Source organism: Crocodylus siamensis, chromosome 15 (genome assembly GCF_052110815.1).
Source record: "Crocodylus siamensis isolate JL-2025a chromosome 15, ASM5211081v1, whole genome shotgun sequence".
Taxonomy (NCBI): domain Eukaryota; kingdom Metazoa; phylum Chordata; order Crocodylia; family Crocodylidae; genus Crocodylus; species Crocodylus siamensis.
In genome coordinates, this window is record NC_143409.1 from 25,765,321 (window position 1) to 25,792,931 (window position 27,611).

Genomic DNA, 27,611 nt, shown 5'->3' on the forward strand with positions numbered 1-27,611 from the left:
CAGCCAGCCCAACATGGCAGCTGCAGGGGAAGGGGAGGAGCAAGTCTCCTCCCCCCATTGGGCCCGGGCCCACTCCTCCGGCTGCCACTGGGTTGCCCCAGGCCCGCTGCTCGCCCCCACCCCAGCTTCTCCTCACCATCGGGCCTAACTTCTCCCCAACATCAAACCTGGGCCCACTTTTCCCTTCCCCCTGCCATTGTGATGTGGGTCCAGTCCCCAAACAGCAGGAGGGAAGGGGGAGCGGGCCCCAGGTTCCATCCCCAACCACTACCCCACACCTGTCATCCTTGATGGGCAATTGGCTAGTTTGTAATAAATATGTACAAACTAGAAAAGATTAGGTACATTAAGAAATATTTGAAAACAAAATATTTAAAATAGCAGTGCTGGCATGAACATTCCCTATCCCTACAAAGATATTCCAAAACAATACACACAGATTGTTCCATTGTATTTTGATTCTGCAATTTAAACAAATATCTATATAAAACTTGTATACTGAATGCACATGTGAAGTGAACACACACATATGTATACATATACATAAAGTGTTCACTTTATGCTTACTAACTTTAATAAGAAATACAAAAAGGACTCTTGATACTGGCCCTAGCTAGGCAATAATTTCCTTGAAAACAGTGAAATAACCAAGGTCCAGAAGACTGTATTGCCTGGAAATTCCATTTTGACTCTCCAGATTAGCACTATTGGCAAATCACTGGCAGCTCCCTTTACTTACATCAACAAGGTAGCAAAAATAATTAAAACAAGTGTTTATTTAAAACTTCAGGCCATGCGTTTTTGCAAAAGGTGTCAAATTATTGCATTTTTTTGCCAACGTAGGCTTACAACTAAGCACACTGTACAGTTTGAAGATTTGTAAGATGAGTGACTTAAGGAAAGGAAAAAAAAATCATCTGATCTTTTAACTCTCTCCATCCACCTCTGGATTTCTTGTGGTTTAACCTGCCTGTGTGCTACATCATGAATTAATTAAAATGAACAAATTTCTGAAGTTTAGTTTTAAACATTTTATTACCAAATAATATTTTTAAATATAAAGACTACCAAAGCCAAGTACCATAATGTGGACAGCAATGTTGCTGGAAAAGATATTAAGTTAAAGTGCAGAGCTAAAGCTGAACTAGTGGTTGGAGAAAAGAAGGGGAGGAAACTCTTAAAATTCCTGTGGTTCAGGGTGTAACAGAAACAAATAGTATTTACAGTTCCTCTGTTCAAATATTACTTATCTTTAATTCTACAGACAGCAAGCTGTTTCTGCAAAATAAAGTTTATATAAAACAAATCTGAAGGGCTCCACAGTACTCTAGTTATTTCTTAACCCTTTTAGGTCCAGATATGTCAGTAATATTATTTCTATATATTAAATGTATACATTTAAAGCTTAAAATAAGGTCTGAACTAAACCTAGTAGAACTGTAAGATCTAATTACCAGATGTTTAGAAAAACCAGCTAAATAGGAAATGAATTAGGATTTAAAAGTTGAAGCATGTCACTATAAGAATTTTCACCAGAAGTGCCAGACACTAGGAAAGATCAACTGAAAGTCAGGTTAAAAATACACTATTGCAAACAGTTTCAAGAATATAAACATTCATAAAAGGCTTCTTCTGTTCATGCTGTGGGGGAAAAAGAAAGCCTAACAATTTACTAATTACAATTCCCCTGGAAAAGATTCCTGTCAGTTTTTCATTAATCTAAAACCACTCACCTTGAGGGGCTTCCACAAAGTCCTGTTACACATTTCCCTTTTGGAAATTCCATTTCTTTTTTTAAAGCCATTAGTTTTTCCTTCATTCCCAGGTCGGAACTGTATGTGCAAGTGAGATGCCCCTGCCTTAGGACACTTGTATTTAAGACTAGATAAATAGCAAGAAACTTCCTGGCAAGAACCTTCTAAGGACATGCTTCTTTGCAGAAAATGGTGGGTTTTGTTCATTTGAATATTAGTTCTTTTTAGTTCATTTCCATTAATCCGATATTCTGAATTGTTTTTTGAGTGTAAACATGCAGATGTGCTATGTGTCAGTTTTAAATGAGGGCACTCTGCACCAAAATCCAGTTTTGATTCTGGACTGCCACAACTATTAACCATTTCATCCCTTGATGTAGATACTTTTTGAGGACGGTGAACTGAAATACAAGAAAAGCCATCAGATGTTTCTTCACAAGTTGCCTGCTCAGAACTATCTGTGGCTTGACTTTTGGCCTGTAATGAACTATTCAAGTAAAGCGGTCTAATCGCTCTAACCTCACCAGGAGAGAAAGCAGATTTAGAGAGTCGAAGTCCATTGACTGCTGTTGAAAGGAACTCCTTATTACCAGTTTGATTTTCATGTTGTGCCAGATCACCTGGAGAAATAACTAGTTTATGTGAGGTCTGATATGCCACACTCTGTGGTGGAGGACCTGAGCTTGTTGGAGACATTGGTGGAGTACTGGAAGGACTTCGAGGGAAAATTACCAACGATGAACAACGTCTTAGTGGAACTTTAGTTTTCCTCCTTGCTGACAATTTCACTTGCTCCAAACCATCTTGGTCAAAAATAGTATTACTTTGACACAAACTTTCCTGAGATGCATCTTTCCAATAGGAATTATATTTGTTTGTAGCTCTGCTATACGAAGAGTTATCATATGCAATGCTATTATAAAAAGTACCATCACCTGTGGAAAGAGTGCAACTACTATTGTCACTAAGGACACTGTTGCAGTGTGAACCTCCATCACTTGTGGTACTTGTGCATGATCCATAGTCACTGCCAGCACTACTGAAGGATCCATTGTCACTGGCTGCAATACTGCCAAGACTGTCATTGAACATGGTAGTACTGCTCAAGTGGCTGGTGGTATTTATCGGGTTAGACGGATAATCAGCAATATTTCTCCCAGAACAGTTCCCTTCATTGCCAACACCAGTGAATGATGAATCTTCATTAGTAGCTACTATATCACCAGACTGAAGACATCCACTGTACTTTCTAGACTGCAGGGAAATCTGAAGTGAAGTGCTCCTTTTGTTGTTTTTTTGCAGCGAAGAACCACTTGCACTTTGTTGTTGATTAATTATTTCCTGCATTACAGGTGGAAAGGCTGCTCGTCTGGGAGTCAGTTTCATTTCTATGACATTAGATGCAGAATTCTGAGAAGGTCTTTTGAAATACATATAAATATTATTATCCAAGTCATCTTCAGAGGCTTCTGACAGTGGATCGGTGTTGCTTCTTCGGGCTGCAAAATGCAATCTTAACCTTCGTGCCATCTGTACTCATTTCTACACATGTTAGCAAATGAAAACCATAAAGCTCCTTCTGCAGAATAACTTAAGGCAGTTTCATAGAATCTAGATCCAGTTCAAGTACATCACAAAAGTAAAAGCCCATTAAGGTTGCAGACTTTGTACAAAATTCTACAAGATACTAACTATTATACAAAAGTTACCTCCTGGAATAAGTCAGCCATTCCCTGAACTGAAGTTTCTGGACTGTCTGATTGATTGTAGTCAGAGAGCATACACACAAAGCACTTGAGTTTCAATGACCTTTAAACTGAACTCAGCTGCAGCATTCTGACAAATACTGCCAAGCAAATTGCAATTATACCTTCTGTAAGTTGCATAAATGAATATAACTCAAGAATAATCTCCTAATACTTGAAGTTTAAAACAGCAACTCCTGCTGCAGCTACACTAGCTGAGTCAATGTGTCCGTACTTTCTCTCAGCAGCGTATGACTACAAATATTTTTACCCAGAGGTTTAGAATTACAGGAAGTTGGTAGGAATGAAGTCCCATATAACAGAGTACCAAATCTAGCATTGAATTTCCAAATAGTAGCCATGCTAGAAAACTTGTGAAAGTTTGAATAATGCCAATAAACTAACCAAGTTTGTATTAATAAAAGGTTAAAAAACAGAAGTTATTTCAGGAATCTTAAAGTTACTCAGTAATCATACATAACATTGATTTTCAATTAGGGGAGCCCTCTACCATTTTAGTTAGATTTTTGTTTTAAGCAAGATGCAACAGAGTTAAAATTAAGTATAAAACTGTCCACTTTATAATTTAACATTCAAGGTTTCAAATGTTTTTCTGAAATGTGTACATTTAACCCGTCTCAAGTAAAAGCTGTGCTTTGTTAGCATTATCATCCACTTTTCCTAATCCAAACATTTCAAACTGAAATGCCTAGTTTGTTAGCCAGCAATTCCTGATCGGCACTAGCTTCTTTGGATATTTAAAAAAGGTTAGATAGCCAGGTTATTTAGTGACATGCCAGCTCCTGAAGTTTATTTGTAGCTATTCATCCAGAAACAGACATAAATCTGAATTTCATAATGTATTTTTTCCCTCCCAATTGTAGTACAAGTGTGCAATCCAATAGGTGCAATTGACAGGAAAAAGACTGCTTCCAAGCTACGCTATAACAATTACTGTACACAGACTTTTAAGTCATATGCACAATTAACTAATGTAATAGTGGTTGTTTTATATAACAATTCATCTGTAACCAAGCAAAAACATATTGGCAGTTTTTCCAAAAATGTAAAACTGAACTAACTTGGACAATTTCTAAGTGTTCCAGTTACCATGTAGACCAAAAAGGCCCTTTGCTGGCACCTGGTGGAGGTTTTTAAAATAGATACTCTCACTGTTATGAGCACCTGAGGTAAACGTCTGTTCATGAAAGTACTTCTGAATAAGGAAGGCATGCATCATGCAGTGCTAAACCCTAGCATGCTAACATGGGATTATTTACTGCTATTGATAAAGTCCAAACAGCAGAGAACACTAGACCATATATATATATGGATGACCTATTAACATATGTATATATGTATATACACACACATACACGTTAATAGGTCATACTGATGGCTTTTTTTCCTACTCAATATTTACTTAACTGTTACAGTATTTTCAGTCTGCATGCAATAAAATTAAATTTTACCTTCTCCCAACATAAGAAACCAGTAATTAAGTGTCTGTAGTACATTATTCAAAAGAAACAAGTTTATCTTTTAACAATACTCCTGTGCTCATTTAACCCTTTCATTATCCAAAGTTGACAGTTAGATGCAACAATACATACATACTAGCTAATTCATAAAAAAGTCAACAAAATACAATAGCTCAACTATTTTTCAGGAATCAGTAACCAGAATTCTTCAAACCCAACAGTTAGGGGAGAAAAAGAGGTCATATACCCCCAAAAGCTTTTTTTGTTCACAGCTTTAGAAAGCTATGCTTAGTTTTCAGGCAATTTATTTTCCTCAAGTCTCAAGATTTGAAAGAAAGCAGGAAGGTTTCATTTTTTACAGAAGAAAAAGTGGTTCTATAAGCACCTTAACATTTATTAATTTTAATTCAAAGAAAAATAGCATTTTAAATACCTACCAGAGAGCAACTGTTTTTAAAACAAGATCTGAGGGATGGTACTAGGTCAACATTTCCCACTCCCCTTCTCCATGCCTATACAATTTTAAATATTGTTTCTCCTATACTTATGGTAAAATGGGAGAAGTAGTAAGTTGACAGTAGTTTCACCAACTAGGGTGTCAAATTTAAGCCAAATGTCATGACCTCCCTTTGTCAACTTACCTATTTAAAAAAGGACCCCCATTATGGCCTAGTTGACCAGAATTATATGGCTCTTGATGCAGAATTCTGGCCTGTTGAAGTCAATAAGAGTTGCTAAAGATGATCAGTCTTTTTCAAATATATTCAGGAATGTTTGTACCACTGATAATACTAGTCAGTGCTACTTTATTTGTCATACAGTTGTGCACACCATGTACAGGGAGGCAGTCTCCAACACTAAACTGCTCTATAAGCAAGTAGTAGTCATTTATACCAACCAGTATTCAGATTAAGGAGAGTTGCTTTAATAAACTTTCACTTTCTCACATGCCTGGTTTAAAGCTCATCTACCATGTTTATTCAAATCCAAGATGAGGTTATTTTCCCCACTAAACAGAGAAAAGAACCCCAAGCCTTGGATCTGGGTGCAAGTGTTGGGGAGGGAAGGGACAAGAGAATTAGCTACCCAGATCTTCCCAGCATCAAGTGATACAACCACATCTGGGAAGGGTTGTAGGTACACATGTAAAGATGGTGCATCTGATGCCAAATTGTTTGCTGCATTTGCTGTAATCAAATGAAATAGTCAGGACCTCATCAAACATTACTGTGAGGAAAATAAAAAACTCCTGCTTGCCTCGGCAGCAGCAGAGAACTCACTGGAGAGGGACAGGAAAGCCATGAGGGATCTGGGGAAGATGAAAGGGGAGATGCATTTTTCCAGCAGCTGCTCAGTCCCGATCGAAACATGCCACAGCCGCTTGGAGCTTCTGAGCATGCTCCCAAGCCGGGGCCAGAACCTGAACTGGGGCACAAGCTAAAGGCCAGGGGAGAGAGGTGATGGCACATCAGAGATGGACGTGAAGAGGAGTGACCAGGAAGCTTCAGAAAACACAGCCCCAGGAAAGACATAGCTGGGGAGACAGGGGCCACTCTGGAGAGAATGGAGCCAGCTGCTAGATGGCAGCCAGGCTCTGAAGCATAACAGTAACCCAGGGACATTGGCAGCTGACCCGCAGCAAAAAGGAGCAGCGTAAGTCGGCCAAAAAAGGAACTTCACCACAAAGGAGCCAGTCGCAGGGTGAAGAAGGCTCTGTAAGGTCCTGTGGTTTTTTTCCTTTTTCCTTTGTTTGGATGGGAGGAGGAAGAGCCTGGTAAACTGCTGGAGAGACAGACCCCACCCCTGAGCATGTTCAAGACCCAGATGGGTCAAATCAGGACCGAGCAGAAGCACCTAAGGATAGGGCCTTCAAGGCCAGTAGAAACCAGTGTGGCTAGGAATTGTTTTAAAATAAAACAAGTATTGTGCCTGCCAGGAAGGCAATGGCTCTACTAAAGTGAAAGGCCTTAAAACTGCAGGCGGAAAGTTCTGCCTATGAGTGGCCAAGCCTCCTGAAGCAGGAGAAGGGGACTTGCCCTGTTGTCTTTGTTTTATATGCACAAAGCCCCAACAGAAGGGCTGCGAAAGTCCAAGTGGCTTCCCTTCTGGGAAGATGGGCCAGTGCCCATACAAAGTCAGAGAAAGAGTGTCGCTAAAAATCTTGAGCAAGACTAAAGTAGTAACATCAGGGGGGTGTACAGCTGGGGTATTGGGGAGGCTCCAGCCCCAGAAGACAGAATAAGCCCAGCGCATCCACTGGTAAGCTACCTGTGAAGTTAAGTTCTTCCTGATCCTAATAAGATCAAGTCATGGCAGGTGAGAATTAGGTAGCCCATGCTGTCTTTAAGTCTGATGAATATTAATTTCCATGGCACAGTTAAGTAGGGCACAGGGCCACCAGGCTCCGAGACCCTATCACATGCAGCACTGACAACTACTGCAGGGTAAATGGCCTTAAAAAAAAGATACAATGCTCAGCAGAGTGATGCAACTCCATGTTGGACACACATGTCAAGTGATTCCATCATAGTCTTATACTGTCCAGAGAAAGTTGAGAATTAATAGAGGGCATAGCACTACCGTCCAAAGTTTCAACCCTGCAGCAGTTAAGGTTTCCTTCAAGATCTTCCATCCAAACATTGACTAAGAACCAAATTAAACATCTTATGTATATCAAAAGGAACAAGTCATATCATCTTTAATCAATGAACTGAGCCAATTAGTTCTTGTTACCATATGATTCAAGTTATGAAAACTAGCAGATCTCTTCCTCACACCATTTTTGTTCAGAGACTGAAAAACAAAACAAACTTCCTCATATTTCAAGTCCTTGTTTCTTACATCTGAACATTATTTCAGTTCATAGACTGGTTAATAAAAAACTGACACACAGAAATAGCTTTTCTGCACCTGAAAAGGTCATTACCATAGAAAACTGGGTTAACACACCAGCACTGATTCTACATTCTTATACAGTAAGTTACATGAAAGCAGTGGTTTGACTTTGACAACAAGTATGTCCTGCTTAAATTTCCTTTATTCTTTTAATTTATTTTAATTAGCAATCGATTATAATAAAACCTGTCAAAATTACTTATTTAAAACCAAATAAGTTAATTATAAGAAAAAGGCATCATTTAAATAAAATCAAATTTAAGTAATCAAATCTATTCTTTTTTAAAGAAAAATATTTGTTTTATTTATTCTGCTTTGCTTCCTTACTTTTTTTTGTTATCTTCCCCCTTTCTTGCATTGGCCTGCCATGGCCTGAGGTCAGCATAACTCACTGGAAGCCTTTAATTTTGTCTATACTCGTATTTTAGTCTTCAAGCCGATTTTTTAATATCAGGGACACTTTCAAACTTAGTTCCAGTTATACACCAAATCATAACTGTGTACAGAATGAGACTGCAAAGGTATTGCACAAATCCTACTAAACTCACATTTGTTCAGATTATTGCTTCAAAGTATCTTTCCCTTTGCCTGTTACTAGAGTGCTCTGAATCCTTCAAATGGCCTTCTTTCTTCTACTGCGAACAAACTACTTGCCTTTTCTTTCCAGGAACTTTACCTCCTACTTCTATCTGACTAAATTCTCATCTAGCATCAAGGTTTCGTTCCACCTATGAGATCAGTTTCCACCACTCACTTTGAAATTTTCAACAAACACCTTCATATTTTCTCCCATGCTCTCCTTCACACTAATGCAATTTACAACTCTGTGTATTGCCAACCAAAAATGTGATAAATGGGAGGCTGCCAATATGCTCAGACTTCCTCTTAGGCCAACTACACAATCTCACCATTTCCTTGAACTGTCCACCTGTATCCATTAACAGCCTCTTCTTGCAACCTCCTTGGGCAAGGACTTTTTTGTTCTGTAACTTTACAGCCAAGCATAGTAGGCTTCTGATCTATCATTAGAAACTACAGTAATATAAACAAGGTCACAATTTGATCTGCAGAATCTTCAGTGATAAGCTCTGGGGTTTGAGAAGAACCCTGCATTGTTTTCCAAGCATGCCACACTTCTATAATAAGCACAATATACATGGAAGTTAAGGCAATTACATTATACCACTTTTACAGTTATATTTAATAGGAATCTCTTGAAGTGCCTTTCAGACTAAGCAACGTTTGTAATTCTTTTGTTACCATGTTAAGTGCATGCATTTACCCAGTTTCAGAACAAAAGAAGTATTTGCCTTTCGGTATTATGTTATGGGAGTGATGATGAGAAAGATCCAATTAGTAGTTGGCCACTTAATTATCTCTAACATTTAGTAAACTGGTGGATCCTGTTTACATTTAAACCATTTATTTGCTGACTTTGGCCCTAGCTACAGCACAACTGGCTCCAATCTACCTATTCAGTTTTTAGTGAATAACCTAACTTAATTCAATTATTGTCATATCTTAAACGTTAAATCCAACAAATACATCTGCCAGAACCTAGTTTTTAAAAAGCCAAATAATATCTCCATAATATTGCTCCTTGACATTTGCTACTCCTTGTTAGTTTTTGTCTTAAAAAGAAGTATCTTATCCCTTAAAACCAGGAGAAAAGGGAGTAAAATCTAAACTTAAAGCTTCAGTTTAAAATTTTGGGTCCCCCTCCACCAAAAAAAGACAATTTAAATGCACTTTTTTGCAAAGAGCTTTAAATATGAAAGAAAGCTAATATAAGAAGTCCTGTTTAACTTAGTAGGGTCAATTTATCAGTCTACTGAAACAGGTACTGCGCTTTTGACAAACTGGTCTCAATCTGGCAGGGCAGGGGGCTTAATTTTTTTTTTTTTTAGTATTTAAAGAAAACACACTGAAATAAACTTGTTTAGAATTAAATTTGAAATATGACAAGGATTAATATTCCATTGACTACGTAAAATCATTTAAACAAACAAATATACTATCATAAGTGAACCGTGAAGAGTTAAAGGAGTTGTTGTCTTTAATCACACAAGTATTAGAAAGAATACTTATTAACATCTCTTTTGTTTAATAAATCAGTTTTAAATACAATGTTTTGATAGTGAAAAACAAATTTAATGCCTCCAACATCTGTGATTTCTACATCAGTGAGGAGACCAATTTAAAAATGCTGGCTTTACATTTTTAATGAATTCCAGTTTCCATCCAATTTAAGAGATTAAGTAGTATAGTAAATTAAAAAAAAAATCTAAAACAAAAATTAAATCTTAAGACTGAATAAATATTAAGTTATGTATTTTCTAGGATTATCCTCCTGGTTAGGATGACAAATTGCATGCAAAGATGATATGTAGCTACAAGTCAACATATTTTAATATATACACCATCCAACAAGAATTTCCCTTGGAAATTACCTATGTGAAACAATTTAGAGAAATCGATGTTTCCTGCTGCTGATTTAAAACAAACTAAAACTGGTTATTTAAATTGCAGTGATGTAAATCAAACCATTCTGGTCTCAGAGAAACCTGAATATTTAAAGGCGACCCTCGCCATTCGCAGGAGATATGTTCCCGTGATCCCCGCGAATGGTGAAATCCGTGAATAGGGCATTGTGTTCATGAACACAGTGCCCCAGCGGCTGGGTGGGGGGAGGGTCAGCATGGCTCTGGCGGGAGCACAGTGGCAACAGAGGGAGCCTGATGGCAGCAAGTACAGAGCTCTCGAGGAGCTCCGGTAAGTGTTTAAAGTGTATTTAAACTGCGGGTTCAGCATTTGTGAATATCTGAAACTGTCAATGCTGAACCCATGAATACCAAGGGTTACTGTGGTTATTTTGTTTGTGATAAAGTCAATTTACAGCTTTCAATACAAGTTCAGATGTTTCTTTTATGACAGTCACCATAAATAAATTAAAGGTTTTATGACATCTATCTACCCTCTCTCAAACTGCAGTACAACCATTAAGGAAATGAATCAGGTCAAAATGTTAATGCATTAAAACATTATAAACATTTAACAGCAAACCAGTGCACCTCCACACTTTATTTCAATCCAGAACATGGAGAATTGTAAGATGTAGTAATTTTCAGTAAGAAGGCGCAACAGTCTGACCTTAAGATTGATGGACATAAATTAAGTTTGTTTTTTTAAAACTTATGTTGTATCCATATGAACTTGATATCACTTATGTCTTCAAATGAATAGAAATGTTAATACCAGAACACCTACCAGACGGTTTTCATCAAACACTTCAAAAAGAAGCCGGTGTTTCTGAGGATTAACCTAGGAAAAAGATGGTAAATATTGTTAATTACTAGTTAAGCCAAGATATTTGAGAAGTCTCAGTGTTTGTTTTTGCTAAGCAAATACTCTAAGCTTAAACTAGAATAAAAGCAAGCCAAGACTTCTAACATGGCTAACTACCTCTCTTAGCCTGGAAATAATAGGAAGTTAAAAGATCTGGTACCAAAAGGACAATTCCTCACAAAATCCTGGTAAAAAATTCAGATGAAGATTACAGTTAAATACAATGAAGTAAGATTAACATCAAGATTGACATCTACCGCACACACTTCATTTATCTAAACCACAGCATAAAATACATACCCAAGCTAATTATAAACCATCTTGCTCAGGTAATACACCTAGCCATGACAGCAAGGAGCTCTAACATGGGCTAATTTACCCTTGTCTTCTATACAATTACCACTGAATAGTAATTTTAAAAAAGTAATTACTACAGTAACTGTGATTCTTCAAATGGATTTGCCTACATAGTTCCACATTTAAAACATGTGTGACACCCCCTGGATGTACAAGCAGTTGCCTTCTAAATAGCAATATATATTAAGGCTGTACTTTATCCTGTCTTTGTGTTTCTTATATATCATTTGTTCCAAAAAGATTAAAATGTGCAAATGTTACTCAAGCCTCCTATCAATTCAAACTCTTAGGTAGGGTTTCAAAATATTTAAATTTGATTCTTTGATTATTTTTATTTTTTTCTCAGCCTCATTTGAACTGAGTTCCCAATACTACGTACAAGGTGAGCAGAAGGAGTCTCATTCAACTCCAGAGTAAAACATTGCTCTCTGGAATCAAACATATGACCTAGCTGTTAACTCAAACTAGTAATGCTTCATGAAGGAAGCATCTGAACATTAGGGCCAGATTCCTCTCGCACAGAATTATTTAGGATATGCAGTCAAAGATGAAAATGATGATAGAGCAAACGTCAGCAACCTTTTGACTCGCCACATGCCAGTCCTTGCAACCCAGCCATTGCTACAGACCATGCATCCCCTGCTGTGCCTCAGCTGTTCCAGTTCTGTGCAGAGAGACTGATCTCTTGCTCCTCTAAATTTTCTCACTACCTCTCTCAGAGTGGCTTTTTTCAGGGAGCAGAGGCTGGAGCTGCAGGTGTGGGGAGGGGAGGGGGCAGACAAAAGCAATTCTTGGAACAGAGCTGGACTCTCAGGGACTTGGCAGCCAGGGCATTAGCTGGCCATCAGTAAAATGCAGAATGTGGAACTTGGGCTGGATTCCATAACTAGACTGCAATAGGGTTTCAGTGTGGGCTGGATACAATCTCTTTGTGGGCCAGAAGTTACCAAACCCTGGGGTACAGGGCTTTTATGAACCAGGATCTTTGCTAAATGATAGAAAGGATAAAGAATCTGACACAAATACAAGGTAATATAACCAGAACAAAAGAATGCAAGCTATACATACAGGATGGGAGACTGTCTTCGAAACCACCAACATAGAAAATGACCTAAGGGATCATTGTAATCAGCTCAGCAAGACCCTTCAGTGTAATGTAATGGAAAAATGAATAATGCAGGCTTTGTCATACAAAGAAGATACATCATATCATGAAAAAAGTGATCTTTCTTTCTACACGATCTACTAAAACCATGAGGAAAATATTGTATTCAATTGTGTTCCTTACTTTAAAAGCAGTGGTTTTCAATTGCAAATCCCTCTGGAAATTTCAAATGGAGTTGCAGACCCCTCTGAATTGTAACTGTGGGTATTCACATATTTTTTTTATTTATTTATCATAGTCATCTTTTGTGGACCCCTTAGACAGCCCACAAACTCCTAGTGGTCCACTGACCATAGGTTGAAAAACACTGCTTTAAAGAGAATGTAGAAATATTAGAATGTCAAAGGAGGGCTATAAAGAAAGCCAAAAGATTGGAAGGGAGGTGGCAGAGGAGAAACAAGCCCAACGATATCAGATTTAACAGAGAAAGTTGTGAGTGCAACCTGCCCTCCACCATTCTGAGGCTAGCAGGTTAGAGAAAAGCCTACCACTGTGTCCACTATCCATCTCCAGTATCAGAACTGATGACTGATGGGCCAAGACCTGGGCCATGCCTGAACCACACTGTTGTCTAGTCTCATACCATAGCATCCAGCTCAACAGGACATCAGAGTTGCTATTTTGTGCTACAACACAGCAAGTTGTGAAGAATACAGCTTTAGTAATGCAGCAGAACATCAAACAACAATACTCCAATGAACCTCGGAGTCAGTCAACTACACATTGCTGAAAATTGCTTCTATAGTGCAGTTTCTGTCTTACAGTTCTATAAAAAAGGGCAGGGGAGGGGGCTGTTTGTTTGTTTGCCGTTTTTGGCCAGGAAATCCCTTGCTAATGTGAGAGTTTAAAATACCTCTGTCCACAGCCAGAGATTACACTTTAACATAAGGAATTTATAAAGGTAACTTGTAATCACTTAAAAGTGGAAGAAATAGTTGCTACTTAGGACAGCCCATCAGCTGTTACAATGTAATTATTAACACTTCATACTCCTGTAAGACTACAAATTAACTGTAAATCTAACCCTGAGTGATGCAGGATTAGAGTATCGAGTTTTGTGATCTCTTGTATCTCTAGGGAAGAATGAAGAGGTAACAGTTACATCCTGCTGTTACAAAGCAGCCATTTCTTTCTTTCTTGCATTTAAAACAAAAAAACAAAAAAAAAAAAACTGCGCAGGAGTCAGCCCCACTTAGTGCAGTTGCTCAGCTTTTACTTTATTCAGTGTGTTCCAAGTAAGTATTTTGCAGATTACATCTTTTGGTTGTAACAGTAATGTAATTAAACTTTAAAAAAACCCCACTTACTCTGAATAAAAGCTCCTCATTCCACTTTGGATTCAAGGTCTACAAAGAAAAAAAGAGACAACATTTTGATTAATGAATTTGTTCAGTACAGTACTACATCCATTTTGTTTCATATGACAATCTAGTTACACATGAAAAAAATAAGTTCTCACTTTGCTGGTATAAATCAAACACTGCAGTGCAGAAAGGAAACAACTCGCCCAATTGTTGATAGATTCTGGCCTGTTCACATGGAAAAAGTGCAGAAAAAGCTCTGCAGCATGGTATGCTACTGTTACCTATATTGAAGACTGACCATCTGGAGTGCATGGTAGATTGGTAAACAATTTCCCTTCCAAATCCAAATGATTTTCTGTATCTTAGCAGTCTTAAAGTATAAAGCTTCTATTTTTTCCCCCTCTAGGTACTTGTAACAGTAGTACTTTTGAACGAGCTATGGAAGATGGTGAAGAAGAAGAGGTGAACACTTTCCACGTAAGCCTCACAATGGAGCCAGGGCCTTCTACCAATGATCTAGCTTTAAGACTGCACCCACACCACACTTTTTCCTTGATACCAAGATATTTATTGGAAAACCAATGCTCTAAACAGCCTCAGAACTATCATTGGTATATTATACAACAACATTCCTTCCTTCTGTTCCCCTCTCCTTGTTCTAACAATCATATTAAAGCTTCAAGCTTCCCTTAGTCTTAGCTTTTTCTCTGGATTCTGATAAAAATAAGGACGAAGAACAAAAAGGCTAACCTTTTTAATAGTTTTTGTTTGAACACTGGTAAGTATTCCATCCACTGGATCATACACTGTCACTTTCACATAAGGATCACTGGAAAAAATTGTAAGTTGGCTGTTAGAAATGCTGTTTGTCAACATTATTTTGAGTCAATTTTTTATATTTGTTAATAAGTAAAAAGCATGAAATGGAGGAATCTTATTACTTTTCAAACAACAAGGCTTAGCTTAAACTGCATAATGGAATTTGTCTAATATCTGCTCTAAAAGGTTTAACTTATTTAAGCACAAGTGATTCAGCGAGTCTATATTAAGCATTCTGTTCATGATCTGCACGCCACTGTAGTTTGGCTCAGTTTCTAAACATTTACTTAAGTTTGTGAAACAGTGGGGTCAAAACACATGTGGCTCCATGTTCCCAAACAAGCTATTTTTCCAATTAATATCTTAGTATAGGATAAACTTACCATATTTACTTGAATATGGCAGATGAAGGTGACCCTAAATTTAAGAAGACTCCCCCAATAATTAGATTGCATAGATGAAAATTGTATACATTTGTATAAATCTGTTATTATTTTCCAGGTATATAGTCTAATTATTGAAGGGTTGTCTTAAATTCATTCCTGCCACTGCTACAACAGAGAAAGCAGTGGCAGGGGGTGGGGAAGGGGGTGGGGACAGCCCCTTTGCTCTCTGCCCCACTTCTTCACCCTATAGCCTCCTGAACTCCTGCCACCTGCAACTCCCACCCCACAATCTCTGTCCCCTCTCCCTTTACTGTCAAACTGTTTGGGCTCTGTTTCCTCCTAGGTCACCGCCACACAGCAGTACTGGCACAGGTTTCCCTGTATTCCAAGCCTGGGAAGGAACTAGCCTGAGCCAGAGCACAGCTGTGCCTGACAGAAAAGGCAGGGAGAGGGGGAGGAAGGAAATGCAGAGGGCAAATGGAGGGAAGGGGGGCAAAAGGCTACTATGGCTTTGGCTCTGGCTCTGGCCCTGGCCCAGTCCCTCCCCTCAACTTTGCATATAAATTTAAGTTGAAGGGCTATTTTCCACCCATGTTGATTGGGGAGAAAAACCTCATCTTAGATTTAAATATAATAGTTCTCATGTTAGTCTCTGAGTAGCACTTTTAAAATACATCTTGGCTACCCCGTTTTAGGTATGTGTATGGATCAATCAGCTGGACTTACAGTATTTTCACAGATAATTACCCAATTCTGGTCTCATACAGGTGTTAGCTTCTACTGAAAGAGCAGCAATTCTGATAGAAACATAAGTATTCAAATTCTCATTCAATTTAATCACAGGGGAAAGAGGCCCCCCCCCCATGAAAATGATCTTGCAGGTGTCAACCTGGATGATCTCCTCTATGACAAACTCTCTTGCAAGAATAAACATCTATCTGCTCCCCTCCAGCTCTGGTCCAGGAGGGAAGTGGAGCAGCAGGGCAATGATCCATAGAGCATCCCCACCCAATCCTCACTCCCCATTTGCGCTTCAGGACAGGGCTCCTGGTCTGAGGAGTTTGCCCCTCTGCTCCAGTCCTCCCAGACTTACAGGCTGCATGTAGGCCTGTGTAACAAGAATCATGGGTATGCTGCTGCCAAACTTGGCCATTTTCAAAAGGCCTGTGGCTAAGTGGTAACAGGAGACCTGAAACCTATCCTTGATTGATGTACCATAATGCCAGTGTTTGCAGATGTTGCAGCTGACTTGGTCAGCAGAACAGAGAAAAGGATCCATCTGTCTAATTGGACACAATCAGTAAGAATAAGCCAGCCTTGTTAGCCAGGATTAAAACCACATTCTATCAGGGAAAGAAGTGAAGAAGCCCTCCCTATTGCCTTTACTTTTGCAAAGATAAATTAACTAATCTGCACTTCCTTGGCCCATAAGCAAACTAGTTCAATCCAGTTCTGGAAGTTTCAGTGAAACAAACAACAACTTCTTTTCTACTTTGTACCCTATCACTGCACTGCCTCTCTTCAGCCTTTTTTCCCCTGCTCTTTTCCCCCTTCCCCTTTCCGCCTCACCTTTTGCTTTCTAATTCTACCTTTTTACATTTTCATTGACACCTTGCCACACTTTTAGCTTCTTTCATTTCTTGCAGTCTCAGAACAGCAGAGACTCCCCATGCCTTGACCAGGGCTTCTGCCACAGTGGGCAGGTGGCAGCATCAGCTGTGGATGCTACCTGTAGTTTCAGAAGCCCTGGTGCAGAGCCTGTTGATGTAGTTCACAGCTGAAACTGATGCCCTCCCAACACAGTGGAAGCTCCTGCCCGGAACCCCAACCCAGAACCTGCTGGCAGCAGCAGCCGTGGACCCAGGCAGGAGCTACTGCTGCATCAGGCAGGTGGCAGCATCAGCTGTGGACACTGCCAGCAGGTTCTGAAAAGAACATCTGTTCATGGCCTCTATCCCAAGAGGTTGGTTGTTAAGGTAACATCCTGGATGCACAGGTATAACATCCTTACTGCACTATAAAAATGTGAGTGGGTATGTTGAAACCTTATGCCTTGAAGGAAGAATATGAGACAAGTGGCTGTTACATAAACAGAGAGATCTAAACTGAGACTAGTTAATACACAGCTTTCCATTGGAAAAATGAATCTGTCTGCTTTCACAAGCTAGTCTGTCAAAAACATGCTTTAGAATTACACAATAGTCATTTGCCTGTTTTGAACATGTCTGAAGCAAGTCTGTTTTGCAAATCCAATATTCAGGTTCTGAATAGCTTTAATTAGCATGAACAGGTCTACTATAGGGACAACATCATAAGATTGCTGAACAAACATTTAAGTTGTATTGAAGAAAGCTGCCCTTGTTTAAGTATCAAGACCATGAATAAGAGGGAACTATGGCTTCATAAAATAGGCAGTAGTAGAGAGGTGGGCTGTTTTAAAGGCAAATGCAAACTTGCTGAAGGTGGTATTTTTCTGACATTACACTGAAATCACAGTAGGGCTAGAATAACGGCTTGTTTGCATGTGCCAAAACAGCTGTAAACACCACCAGTATTAAGCTTATTACTGGTAAATGAGATCTCCTAATCTTTATCTGTACAACAGGAAAGGCTAGTTTTGTGTCAGTCACCAACTCCACAAGGACTCCTACAAAGTATTTCCATTAATATATTCTGATTCGCATTCTGTCTCATTGTACTCCATCCTACTCTGACTGTCAAATTCACATTTGCAGACAGTTGGATAGTTTACCACAGGGGTGCTCAACTTGCAACCTGTGGGGCCTTGGCATCTAGCCCATGGGAATGCCATGGGTCAGGAAATTTGGTGGTGGGGGTGTAGTGGCTACCCTCCCTCCTGCCAAATTCCCAAACCCCAAGCCCTGCATACCTGGTTGGAAGCATGTCATGCCCCCTTCCCCATAGCCCCAGGAGCTGGGCCATGCCATGCCTCTTTTCCCCTCCCCCCACAAGGCTGGGCCACAACCCCCTTTCCCCAGGGTGTAGAACAGCAGTGATGCATGTGGCCCCGAGTGTGGCGGTGCACCCCCTATGAAAAGGCACCGCTAACACTGTCAGCAGTGCCTGCGGGTAGTCGCTGCTTCCCACCCCTGCCGCTGATGGCACCTGTGGATGGTCACTGACCCCTAGTTGCTGCTCACTAGCCCCCCCCCCCCCCCACCCCTGATTACCACTACTGCCACCATGCTCCTGCCACCAGGGGCACACATTGTTCACAGAGAAGAGGAAGGGGGCATGGTATGGCCCAGCCTTGTGTGGTAGGGGGAGTGGGGCATGTGGCCTGACTCAGACTGGGTGTGTCGGGTTTGGGTGCCAGAATTTGGTACATCTGCCACCCTCCTGTGGAACTGGGTCAAACCTCCTTCCCTCATGTGGGGCCAAGGTGCCCCCTCCACCCCCCTCTGCCTGGACCTATAGGGCCCAGCCACACAGGACCTGGACACTGCACTGGAACCACTGGTAGGATCCAGCCTGAGGTCAGACCAGGCACTACTCATCCAGCCTGCCACAGAAAAAGATTGAGCCTCACTGGGTTTACAACATCTACAGAGCTGATTAACAGTGTAGCATGCCTTGGCCTACCATTTGAGCTTTGCATGTTAAATGCTGTTGCCATATCAAGCTGTAAAAGCAAAAAGGTAAGCATTTTGTCTGCCACTGGTATTGCTGGACTCTTACTACTTTAGCCTCAGACTTCTTAGAAGTAAGAGGTATATAGTACCCACTACTGAACAGGTTCAGCATGCACAGTACCAGTATAACCTTCCCACACCCTGTCCTGCTAATTCTTTTGCCAAAGGAACAGAGGCATCTTCATGGTTAGGCCAGCCACAGTGTAGTTTCTTTCTAAAACTGTCAATAGCATATGTTTTGATTTTTATGGAAGGAGGTACAACTGTATTAAAACAGGAGTACTGTTTGATAGTCCAGTTAGTACAATCCACATTATATAGTTTGCATGAAGCCAACAATACAGCGTTGCAAATTAACCCACATATCCTATATCCTTACCTTGCTCCCAAGATATCCTTTTTGGCAAGACTAATTCCAGCTATAATCTTCACCCTCACAATTCGTGTATTTTCCTGAAATACAGAAAATAAAGCCATGTTATTTATAAACAACAAATTTATAGCCATGTTAACCACTATGAGATTAAAAAACTCAAAATATATTTGTAAATACAGGGTAGCAAAATCAAGAAAGCCTGCAAGATAAGGAATACTCTAAATCACAGAATGCAAGATAGATATTTCCTCTTCTATGTCCCTGCATGTAGATGGGTAGCATACTTCTACATATTTAAAAAATAACCTTTGGACTACTAATCTTGAAAAGATCATGCTCAAGTAATGGTTTTGCAAAGCTTAACTAAAAATATTATGCTATTTTTTGTCCTCTCTGTAAATTAATGACATCCATTACAGTAAATTTTGGTGCAGTAATTTCTTTCATAAAACTAATAAAATAAAAAATCCAACCTAAACAGACACACAAGAATTAGTATTGCTATTTCGTTAAATTGTTTGATAAGGGAGTAATCCAGGAAAAGTGAAAAAAGTACAATATTATGACGTCAAGAGCTCAACATAATACTAGATTAATTTAGGAAACACAAAGCTAAATAGGACAGTCTGCATAACTTATTCTATATATTGTTGGTATAAACAATATTTTTAATTAAACATCAATGCAGGAATTAAGTACAAAGAATTAATTGCATTTCCAGTTCAACACTGAAAAAACTAAGTTTGTGCTTATGCAATTGTTCAACAGACCTGAACTTAAAAATTTCAGATTTATCAGGAGACAGGAAAGTCCAGGACAGAGATAATAAAAACCAAAAACTTCTCTCTGGATTTCTTCAACTCAGGGGTGTAAAACATACAGCCCACTGGCTAATTTGGTCCTGCAGAGCCCCACCTGATGAGACCTACAAGGAGCACAGTGCATGTCTGTGGTGTGGGGCTACTTCCCAGGCCCGCTTGCTCTTTCCCTTCCCCCAGCATACCTGATCTGGCAGCTGCTCCAGCCAGTCCGGGACCCGCTCAGCACACAGTTCTCGCATGTGCCGTGTGTAGCATGGGTCTTGGGCTAGTTGGAGCAGGTACCACATGCGGTGCAGTTCAGCAAGGGTGGCCACCGCATGCAGCACAACTGCTGGTCTGGCTAGGTTGCCCTGCAGGCGGTGCCCATTTCAGTTGCTCCAGGATCCAAACTACACTTAGTGTGGGGCCCAGATTGGCTGAAGCAGCTGCCAGATCAGGTATGCCAAGGGAGGGAAAGAAGGTCTGTGGGCCCAAGCCAGCCCATGGTCCAGCCCCATGCCATTCATCCATTCCACAGGGTTGAATGAGTTTGACAGTCCTGCTTTAATTAGTCCAAATATTTTTTAGTTTCCAGAATTACTACTCCAATATGCACACTTTTTGGCCAAAAAAAAAAAAAAAAATTGGCAGAAGCCAATTACAAAGTTTTAAAACATAAAGGGTTATTACAGTCTCATCAGGATGCAGTGTAAGGAGGTGTGAGACCAAACCTATGCAAAGTATGCAGGAATTATTGTGAAAAAAATTCAAAATGGTATCAACACTATACATGCACTTTTATGGCTGTAATATTAAACTGAAGAAAGAACTTGCATACCATGAAAACAAGTCTGTTCTTGACCATACTTAGAATTACATATGGTCAACTAAAGAGATGATCTGTTGTTTTGGGGGTTAAGAGGCCTGGTGCTGAACAGTCTTATTTAGTTAGCCCTGCATGTGAAGTATTGAACTTAGCAATGCTCAGAAATTGGAGACTTATAGTGAAGGAGGGTAGACAGCCTGTTTCTTCAGCAAGAAAAAAGACAAGCAGACCAGAAACCGTCCACAGGCTGTAGGCTGCCAGAGGTGCTTGAAAAAAAAGTTGATCTGATCTAGTTGGTTGAGTACAGCCATCAGCAGCAGGTAGTAAAATACCAGAGAATAGTGTTGCTACTCCAGTCTATCTGCAGGGAAGGGGGGGATACGGCTACAGGGAGGCACTCAACAGGATTAGAATTTCCTTGAAGAGGAAATGGGTAGGAAGAGTCTAGAGAAGCAACAAGGGACAGGAACAAAAAAGCCAGCTTTAGCCATTTGATATAAAATTCCTGGGTTGGAATCTCAGTTAGTGAGCACAGCTACTTGGAAGGGTTATTGGGATAAAAGACCATTAACTGCTCTCTTTAAGAAAGGGAGAAACTAATGCAGAACCAGCTGGAACCAACACTAAACCACCAGAGGCACAGAAGAGAAGCTGAAGCAAAGTCACTGCAACTGCAAACAGCTGAGGTTTGTCTACTGTGAAGCAAGACTATCTGACACCAAAACCACTAGCAGACTAAGGGCAGCACCAAAAAGCTGCCCAAGTAAGTTTACGTACATACAGCTTCTGGCAACTCTGCACAGCTCCACTGCAGCAGCTGGGCTGGTAGGAGCAAGGTGAACTCAGCTACTGAAGACAAGGTAGCTGTTGGCACAGACAGGTCTACACATGCCTTCTACCAGCTGCCAGCGGAAGCCTTATTTCCTCAGAAAAAGCAGAGAGAAAATTCTGCTGCTACAGGGAATCTCTGAATGTAGATACATTTGGTTTCATCAACAGAACCAGACTTCACCAAGTTGACTAAGACAGACCCAACCAATCCTAACTTCTGCTGAAAAGCTTCCATTGCTTTCCCATTGGAAACCATTTTCAAACAGAAATCAAGTTACCTAAGCATTTAAAATTAAACTGTAAACAATGGTGGATGCAGTGCTTACTTCTACTGGGAATTTTAAGAGGCAAGAACTTCCAAGTTAAAAATTCTCTATTATTAATACACGTTCTTACAATGATATAAATGGCTGGGGTACAGTAGCTTAAAGAGGAATACATTTTGTACAACTGTTTGTTATTTTTTATATGTCAAACTTAGGAAATATATAATGTTCTTGTGGATGAGAAAAAAGCACCGTTATACCACCAAGGGGAAGGATCACTTACAAGAATACAAACTGTAAACAGAAAAAAAAAATTAACTGAATCATTGACTAGTAGGGTTGGAAGAGAACTCTGGAAGTCATCTAACCCACGGGAGTCAAACATGACCCATGACCCCACATGTTCACCCCAGCTCTCGGTGCTGCATGTGGTGCACAGGTTGGACTCAGCACTGCACACACAACACAGAATCAGTCTGGGGCAAACACTGCATGTGGTACCCTGCTGGATCAGTCCTGGGTGCCAGCTCCATGGCTGGTCCCGATCAGGCTGTGCACTGTGCCTTACACTACAGTCTATTATATGGGATACCTGTATGTAGCACCCCGGCCAACCTCCTGAAGCACTGGGTCCCAGCCTGTGTGCTGCCGACAGCATGCACTCCATGTTGCACCACATGCCACATACACAGAACTTGCAGATTGCCTTGTAACCCTCATCTGGCAGCCATGGGAGCATGCGAGTTTGACAACCTTAATCTAGTCCAGTCTCCTCACAGCAGAATCATCACCAACTAAACCACTGCAATGAAGTGTATACCTGTTATAAAAGACATCCAAGGATGAAGATTCCACACCCTCTCCAAATAGCCTGTTCCAATGCTTAACCAACCCCCTAGTAAAGTCTTCTTAATCTCCAACTTCAATTACTTTACTGAAACTTAAAACTTTTGCATCTTGTTCCTTCCCCTGACAGAACAGAGTACACAGAGAATCATCTGTCTCCATCCTCCATATAGCTACCCTTCAGATATTTAAAAGCTTATAAAACCCCTCCTTCAGTGTGGAAATTACAGTTACTGCCCTTGATTTGTACCTGATGCTTTTATTAATATACACTAGTATATCCCAGCCAACACTACTGGCTCATATTCAGCTTATGGACCACTCTAACCTACAGCTCCCTCTCTGCAGTGCTGAAGCCTAGCCAACCATTCCCCCCATGCTGTATTTATGCATTCAATTATTCCATCCCAAATGCAGGACGTGGCACTTGTCCTTGTTAAATTTAATCTAATTGATTAAACAGAAGAAATGGTCTGAAGTCAAAATCTGAAGTTGGTCTGAAACTTAAATGATACTGTAGCAGGTTGTCACTCAGTTCTTTATTCTTCCTTGGGCAAACTTGCCTCCACAAGGAAAACAACATGCATAACAATGCAAGCACTTTAATAAACAACCATGCAATCAATGTAGGTTCCTCCGAGTCAAAGAGAGGACACCACAGCTCAGGACTGTCTCCTTGGTGCTGCCCTCTTCCTTCTCCCTCAAGCTTTTATCTTCCTCCAGGCCAGGCATTCATCAGCTCCCCCACAACCCCTCCTCCAAGCAGGGAGGCTATCACTTAATGGCCTGCAGCTGTGCTCCTGCCCCCTAGCCATACAGTTACAGATCTCCTCCTAGCCCTACTCTGCAAAGTGTCTGCAACTCCATCCAAATTGGTATTACCCAACAATTTGCTAAATATGCACGCAATGCCACCCTCCAAATCGTTAATAATGATGTTGAACAATACAGGAACCAGGATAGACTCTGGAAAACCCCACTCATGACCTCCTCACATCCAGCCACTGACGACTACTCATTGAGCACAATGGTCCAACCAGTTATGTATCCCCCTTACAGTACTTTCATCTAGAGTGTATTTCCTTGACTTGTTATTGAGAACATTTGTATTTCCTTGACTTGTTATTGAGAACATTGTGGTTGTGAATGACAATGTTAAATCTTACTAAACTCAAGGTATATCATGCCCCCCCCATTCACAGAGCCCGTCACCTTGTCATAGAAAGAAATAAAGCTGTTCAAACATGATTTGCTCTTTTCATTTAACAGAGGGCTTAATTTGTGAAGTAAAAAAAAACAAATCTCAAAACCCTCAAAAAAAAGTCCCACCCCCCAAAACCATTAAATACTTCTGCCTCCTCCATACCATTCATTACTAGATTGATTTATGTGCTTAGTAACAGACCTACACTTTCCTTAGTCTCCCTCTTCCAACATAGTTGTAGAAACCATTTTTATTGTTTTTAATGCCCTTGCTACTTGCATTTCAAATCATGCTTTGACCTTTCTCCCTGTACACTTGCACGCTCCCTATTCTTATACTCCTCCCTAGTAATATGGTCAAGTTTCCCATCAGGACTCAGTGGTAGGAATCTCAACCTAGCTAGGAATTTGAATGCAGAAAAACAGCTTGCATTCCTTATATTCTTCATGGGTGTACAGTTGCTTTGTGGACTCCTCATTCTCTCTTTCACCTCTTTGTATTTTCATATGCCTAGATATACTGGTCTGCTTGGGCAAATAAGCCCCATGAACACTCAGGTGGTGTCTTCATTTTTACCACTGCCACCTCCCTCTATAGATGTAGTATGTAGTTATTTAGCCTTTCCCATTATGATGAAGTTTGTCTGTTGTATAGGTAGCTTCTTAAATTACCAGCAGCACTGATACATTTGGACCACCTGTCTTCTATTTACTGGGCTGCTGCATAGGAACTCCATTCATCTGTGGATTGTTGTAAATGATGAATGAAAGAAGTAATACACTCTAAGCTACAAGAAGTATTTTCTCTCTCAACAGAGGTAAAACCTTCCTTGTTTTGAAGACCTGTGCAAATATGAAGGCAAAAGTGCCAAACAACAGGATTAAGAAAACTACACAAACAGGCAGGGGAGATGAAACAAACAGCAAGGCTTTCAGTAGTCTCCCACAACATTCCTGAGAGCAAACTAAGGAAATACAGACTGGATGAATGGACTGTAAGATGGATAGAAAACTGTCTGGATTGTCAAGCTCAAAAAATAGCAATCAATGGCTCAATGTCTAGTTGGCAACTGGTACGAAGTGGAGTGCCCTGGAGATCAGGCCTGGAGCTAGTTTTGTTCAATATCATCATCAATGACCTGGAAAATGGGATGGAGTGCACTCTCAGCAAGTCTGCAGAGGACACAAAGCTGGGTGGGGTAGTACAGTGCAGGGAAGGGCTAGGATTCAGACTGACCTAGGAAAATTTGAGGACTAGACCAGAAGAAATCTCATGAAGTTCAGTAAGCATAAATGCAGAGTCCTTTACTTTGGGATGGAAAAATCCCATGTACCGGTACAGGCCAGGGACCAATTGACTAAGGAGAAGCTCTGGAGAAAAGGACCTGAGGGTTAAAGTGGACAAAAGCTGAATGTGAGCCAGCATATTTTATTCATTGCAAGCTCAGAATCCCTGGAGGTATAGAGGCTAATGTGCAATGGGTAAAGCAGTTCTCTCCTTCAGGGCTGAGTCTTGTCCAGCAGTAAAAAACTGAAAGTCTGATAGGTTCTTCATGGTTGCACTATTGTTTTTTCTGTTCTTGTATGTGCAAAGCAGCATTTACTTGCGTCTAGACATGATAATGGCTATCAGGCACAGCAACATGATACCAGCTGGATCTGTGTTGGCAAGGAAAAACACCTAATCCAAAAAGCATGCATACCGAAGTGGGCAAAATCCAGCCCACGGGCTGAATCTGGCCTGCCAGACACTTTTATCCAGCCTGTGGCAACCCCCAATGAACTGCACCCTGCCCAGCCCCTCTGTCCATGAGGGTGGGAGTAAGGCACCCACATGTACAATCCCCCAACATACCTTATTGGGCCTCACTCCCACCCTCATGGGTGGAGGGGCTCTGCCCAGCCAGGAACTTCTCTGCCAAGCCAGGAACTTGCTAACTTGGGGCAGCAGGTAGGGAAGCAGGGGGGCTGGTGTGGGAGTGGAGTTGCAGCTGGATAGAAGCAGGAGTACAGCATGGAGCCTACACCAAGAGAAGCAGTGGAAGCACAGACGTCAGCAGAGCAGGGTGTAGGTGTAAGGGTGGGGAGTGTAGACTGCCAAGGGGAGTGGTGTTGGCTCCTACCCTGAGGGTCTTTAAGAAGAGGCTTGATGAATCATTTAAGCCCAGTTTTTTTCCTGCCCAGGCAGGGGGTCAGACTTGAAGATCTACAAGGTCCCTTCTGACCCTACTTCTATGATTCTATGACCCCCCCCCCCCACACACATGGTATGCAAACCCAGCTGCAAATGTGGAGCTGCAGGCACAGAATCCCTGCAATAGAAGTGGCCAGGCAGGCTGCGCAAGGGTACATTCTTTGCCCCCATTACAGCACTGGCAATCTCTATCACAGGGGCTCTGCACCATGTTCCTGCAGTTCCACACCTGCAGCAAGAAAGCAGGGGGCAGGGCTCCCTCCACTCCTGACACAGTGCAGGGACCTGCGCAGCAGGGAGCATGGGAGGCAGCAGGCTCCAGCATGGGGCTTCCACAGCTGTAAGTGCTGGAGCTGCAGGAGCACAGTGTGAAGCCCCAACAACAGGGTAGGCTCTGCTCTCTCCTCCTGCACAGTGCAGGCTGGAGTCACGCCGCACCAGGGCCAGGCATGAGCGCCCTAACCTCCCACCTTGCTGCTGCTGGCATCTGGGGCTGCAAACCCTGGAAGTGAGTGTGCGTTGGGGGGTCCCTACAACCCCCTCATATTTCATACCCTGCCGCCACAACCCCCACTGACATATACATACACCCCAACATACCCTGTGCCCCCATACACAGCCACACCCTCTCACAGCCCCCCATACACAGACAATATAAAAGAGTGAGACGTTATTTTTGAGTTATTATGCAATTCCTTCTATATACAGAATACAATCACAAGTAATGACAAATATTTTTTGTAATGACATTAAAATACATTAAAGGTAGCTATTTGACTTCTACTGTATGATTTGGGGGTTTTTCTGATTCCAAGATGGCAACCCCCGCCCTCCCAAAAGCACCAATTCAGTGACCAAGGGGCAGGGCAACTGTCAAGGGGCAAGGCTACCTATGCAGCCACCAACAGCTTGCCAAAACTTGTTAGGCAGCCCTCCACCCAAAGTAATTGCCCACCCCTGATGTATACCTACCATTAGCATTCAGTCATCTCTAATAAATCGGTCCAGGGGTAAGGGAGGTGTGATCCTTATATCATTGGGATAAGTAAATGGACTCTTGGCTACAGAGAGGTCCTAGCACTTGAAGACATTTTGGCCCTCAGAGTCCTCACTGCTGCTGAGTCAATCTCATGGAGATTACCCCAGAGTCTGCCACAAAGTGCAATTCTATACTGGCAACCCCTGACAAGATCCAGTCCAGCTCCTTGTAATAACAAGCTATAGCAACTATCCTACAAGCTGATGTTGAGGACCCTTGCCTGCTTGTACAACCACGAGATCCTTCATTTCAAAATAATACTGTAATACAGGGGTTGTCAACTGGTAGTATGCAGGAAGTCCTCAGGGGGTACGCGAGCATTGGAG

The 27,611-nt window shown here is 41.1% G+C and overlaps 1 protein-coding gene across 6 annotated transcripts in view; it reads right to left on the reverse strand.

Annotated features, from left to right (window-relative positions):
- Window positions 1–27,611, reverse strand: part of NEDD4 (NEDD4 E3 ubiquitin protein ligase) — a 124,210-nt gene that overhangs the window by 78,726 nt on the left and 17,873 nt on the right. Inside the window, exons 2-6 of one of the 6 annotated variants that reach the window (XM_090028453.1) lie at window positions 25,908–26,073; window positions 19,284–19,357; window positions 14,797–14,875; window positions 14,050–14,088; window positions 11,143–11,196 (exon numbers count right to left, since the gene is read on the reverse strand). In XM_090028453.1, coding sequence (XP_089884579.1) covers window positions 11,143–11,196; window positions 14,050–14,088; window positions 14,797–14,875; window positions 19,284–19,357; window positions 25,908–25,934 — 273 coding nt within the window. In that variant the 5' untranslated portion in view covers window positions 25,935–26,073. The other 5 variants (XM_090028452.1, XM_090028456.1, XM_090028454.1 and 2 more) reach the window with 5 other exon arrangements.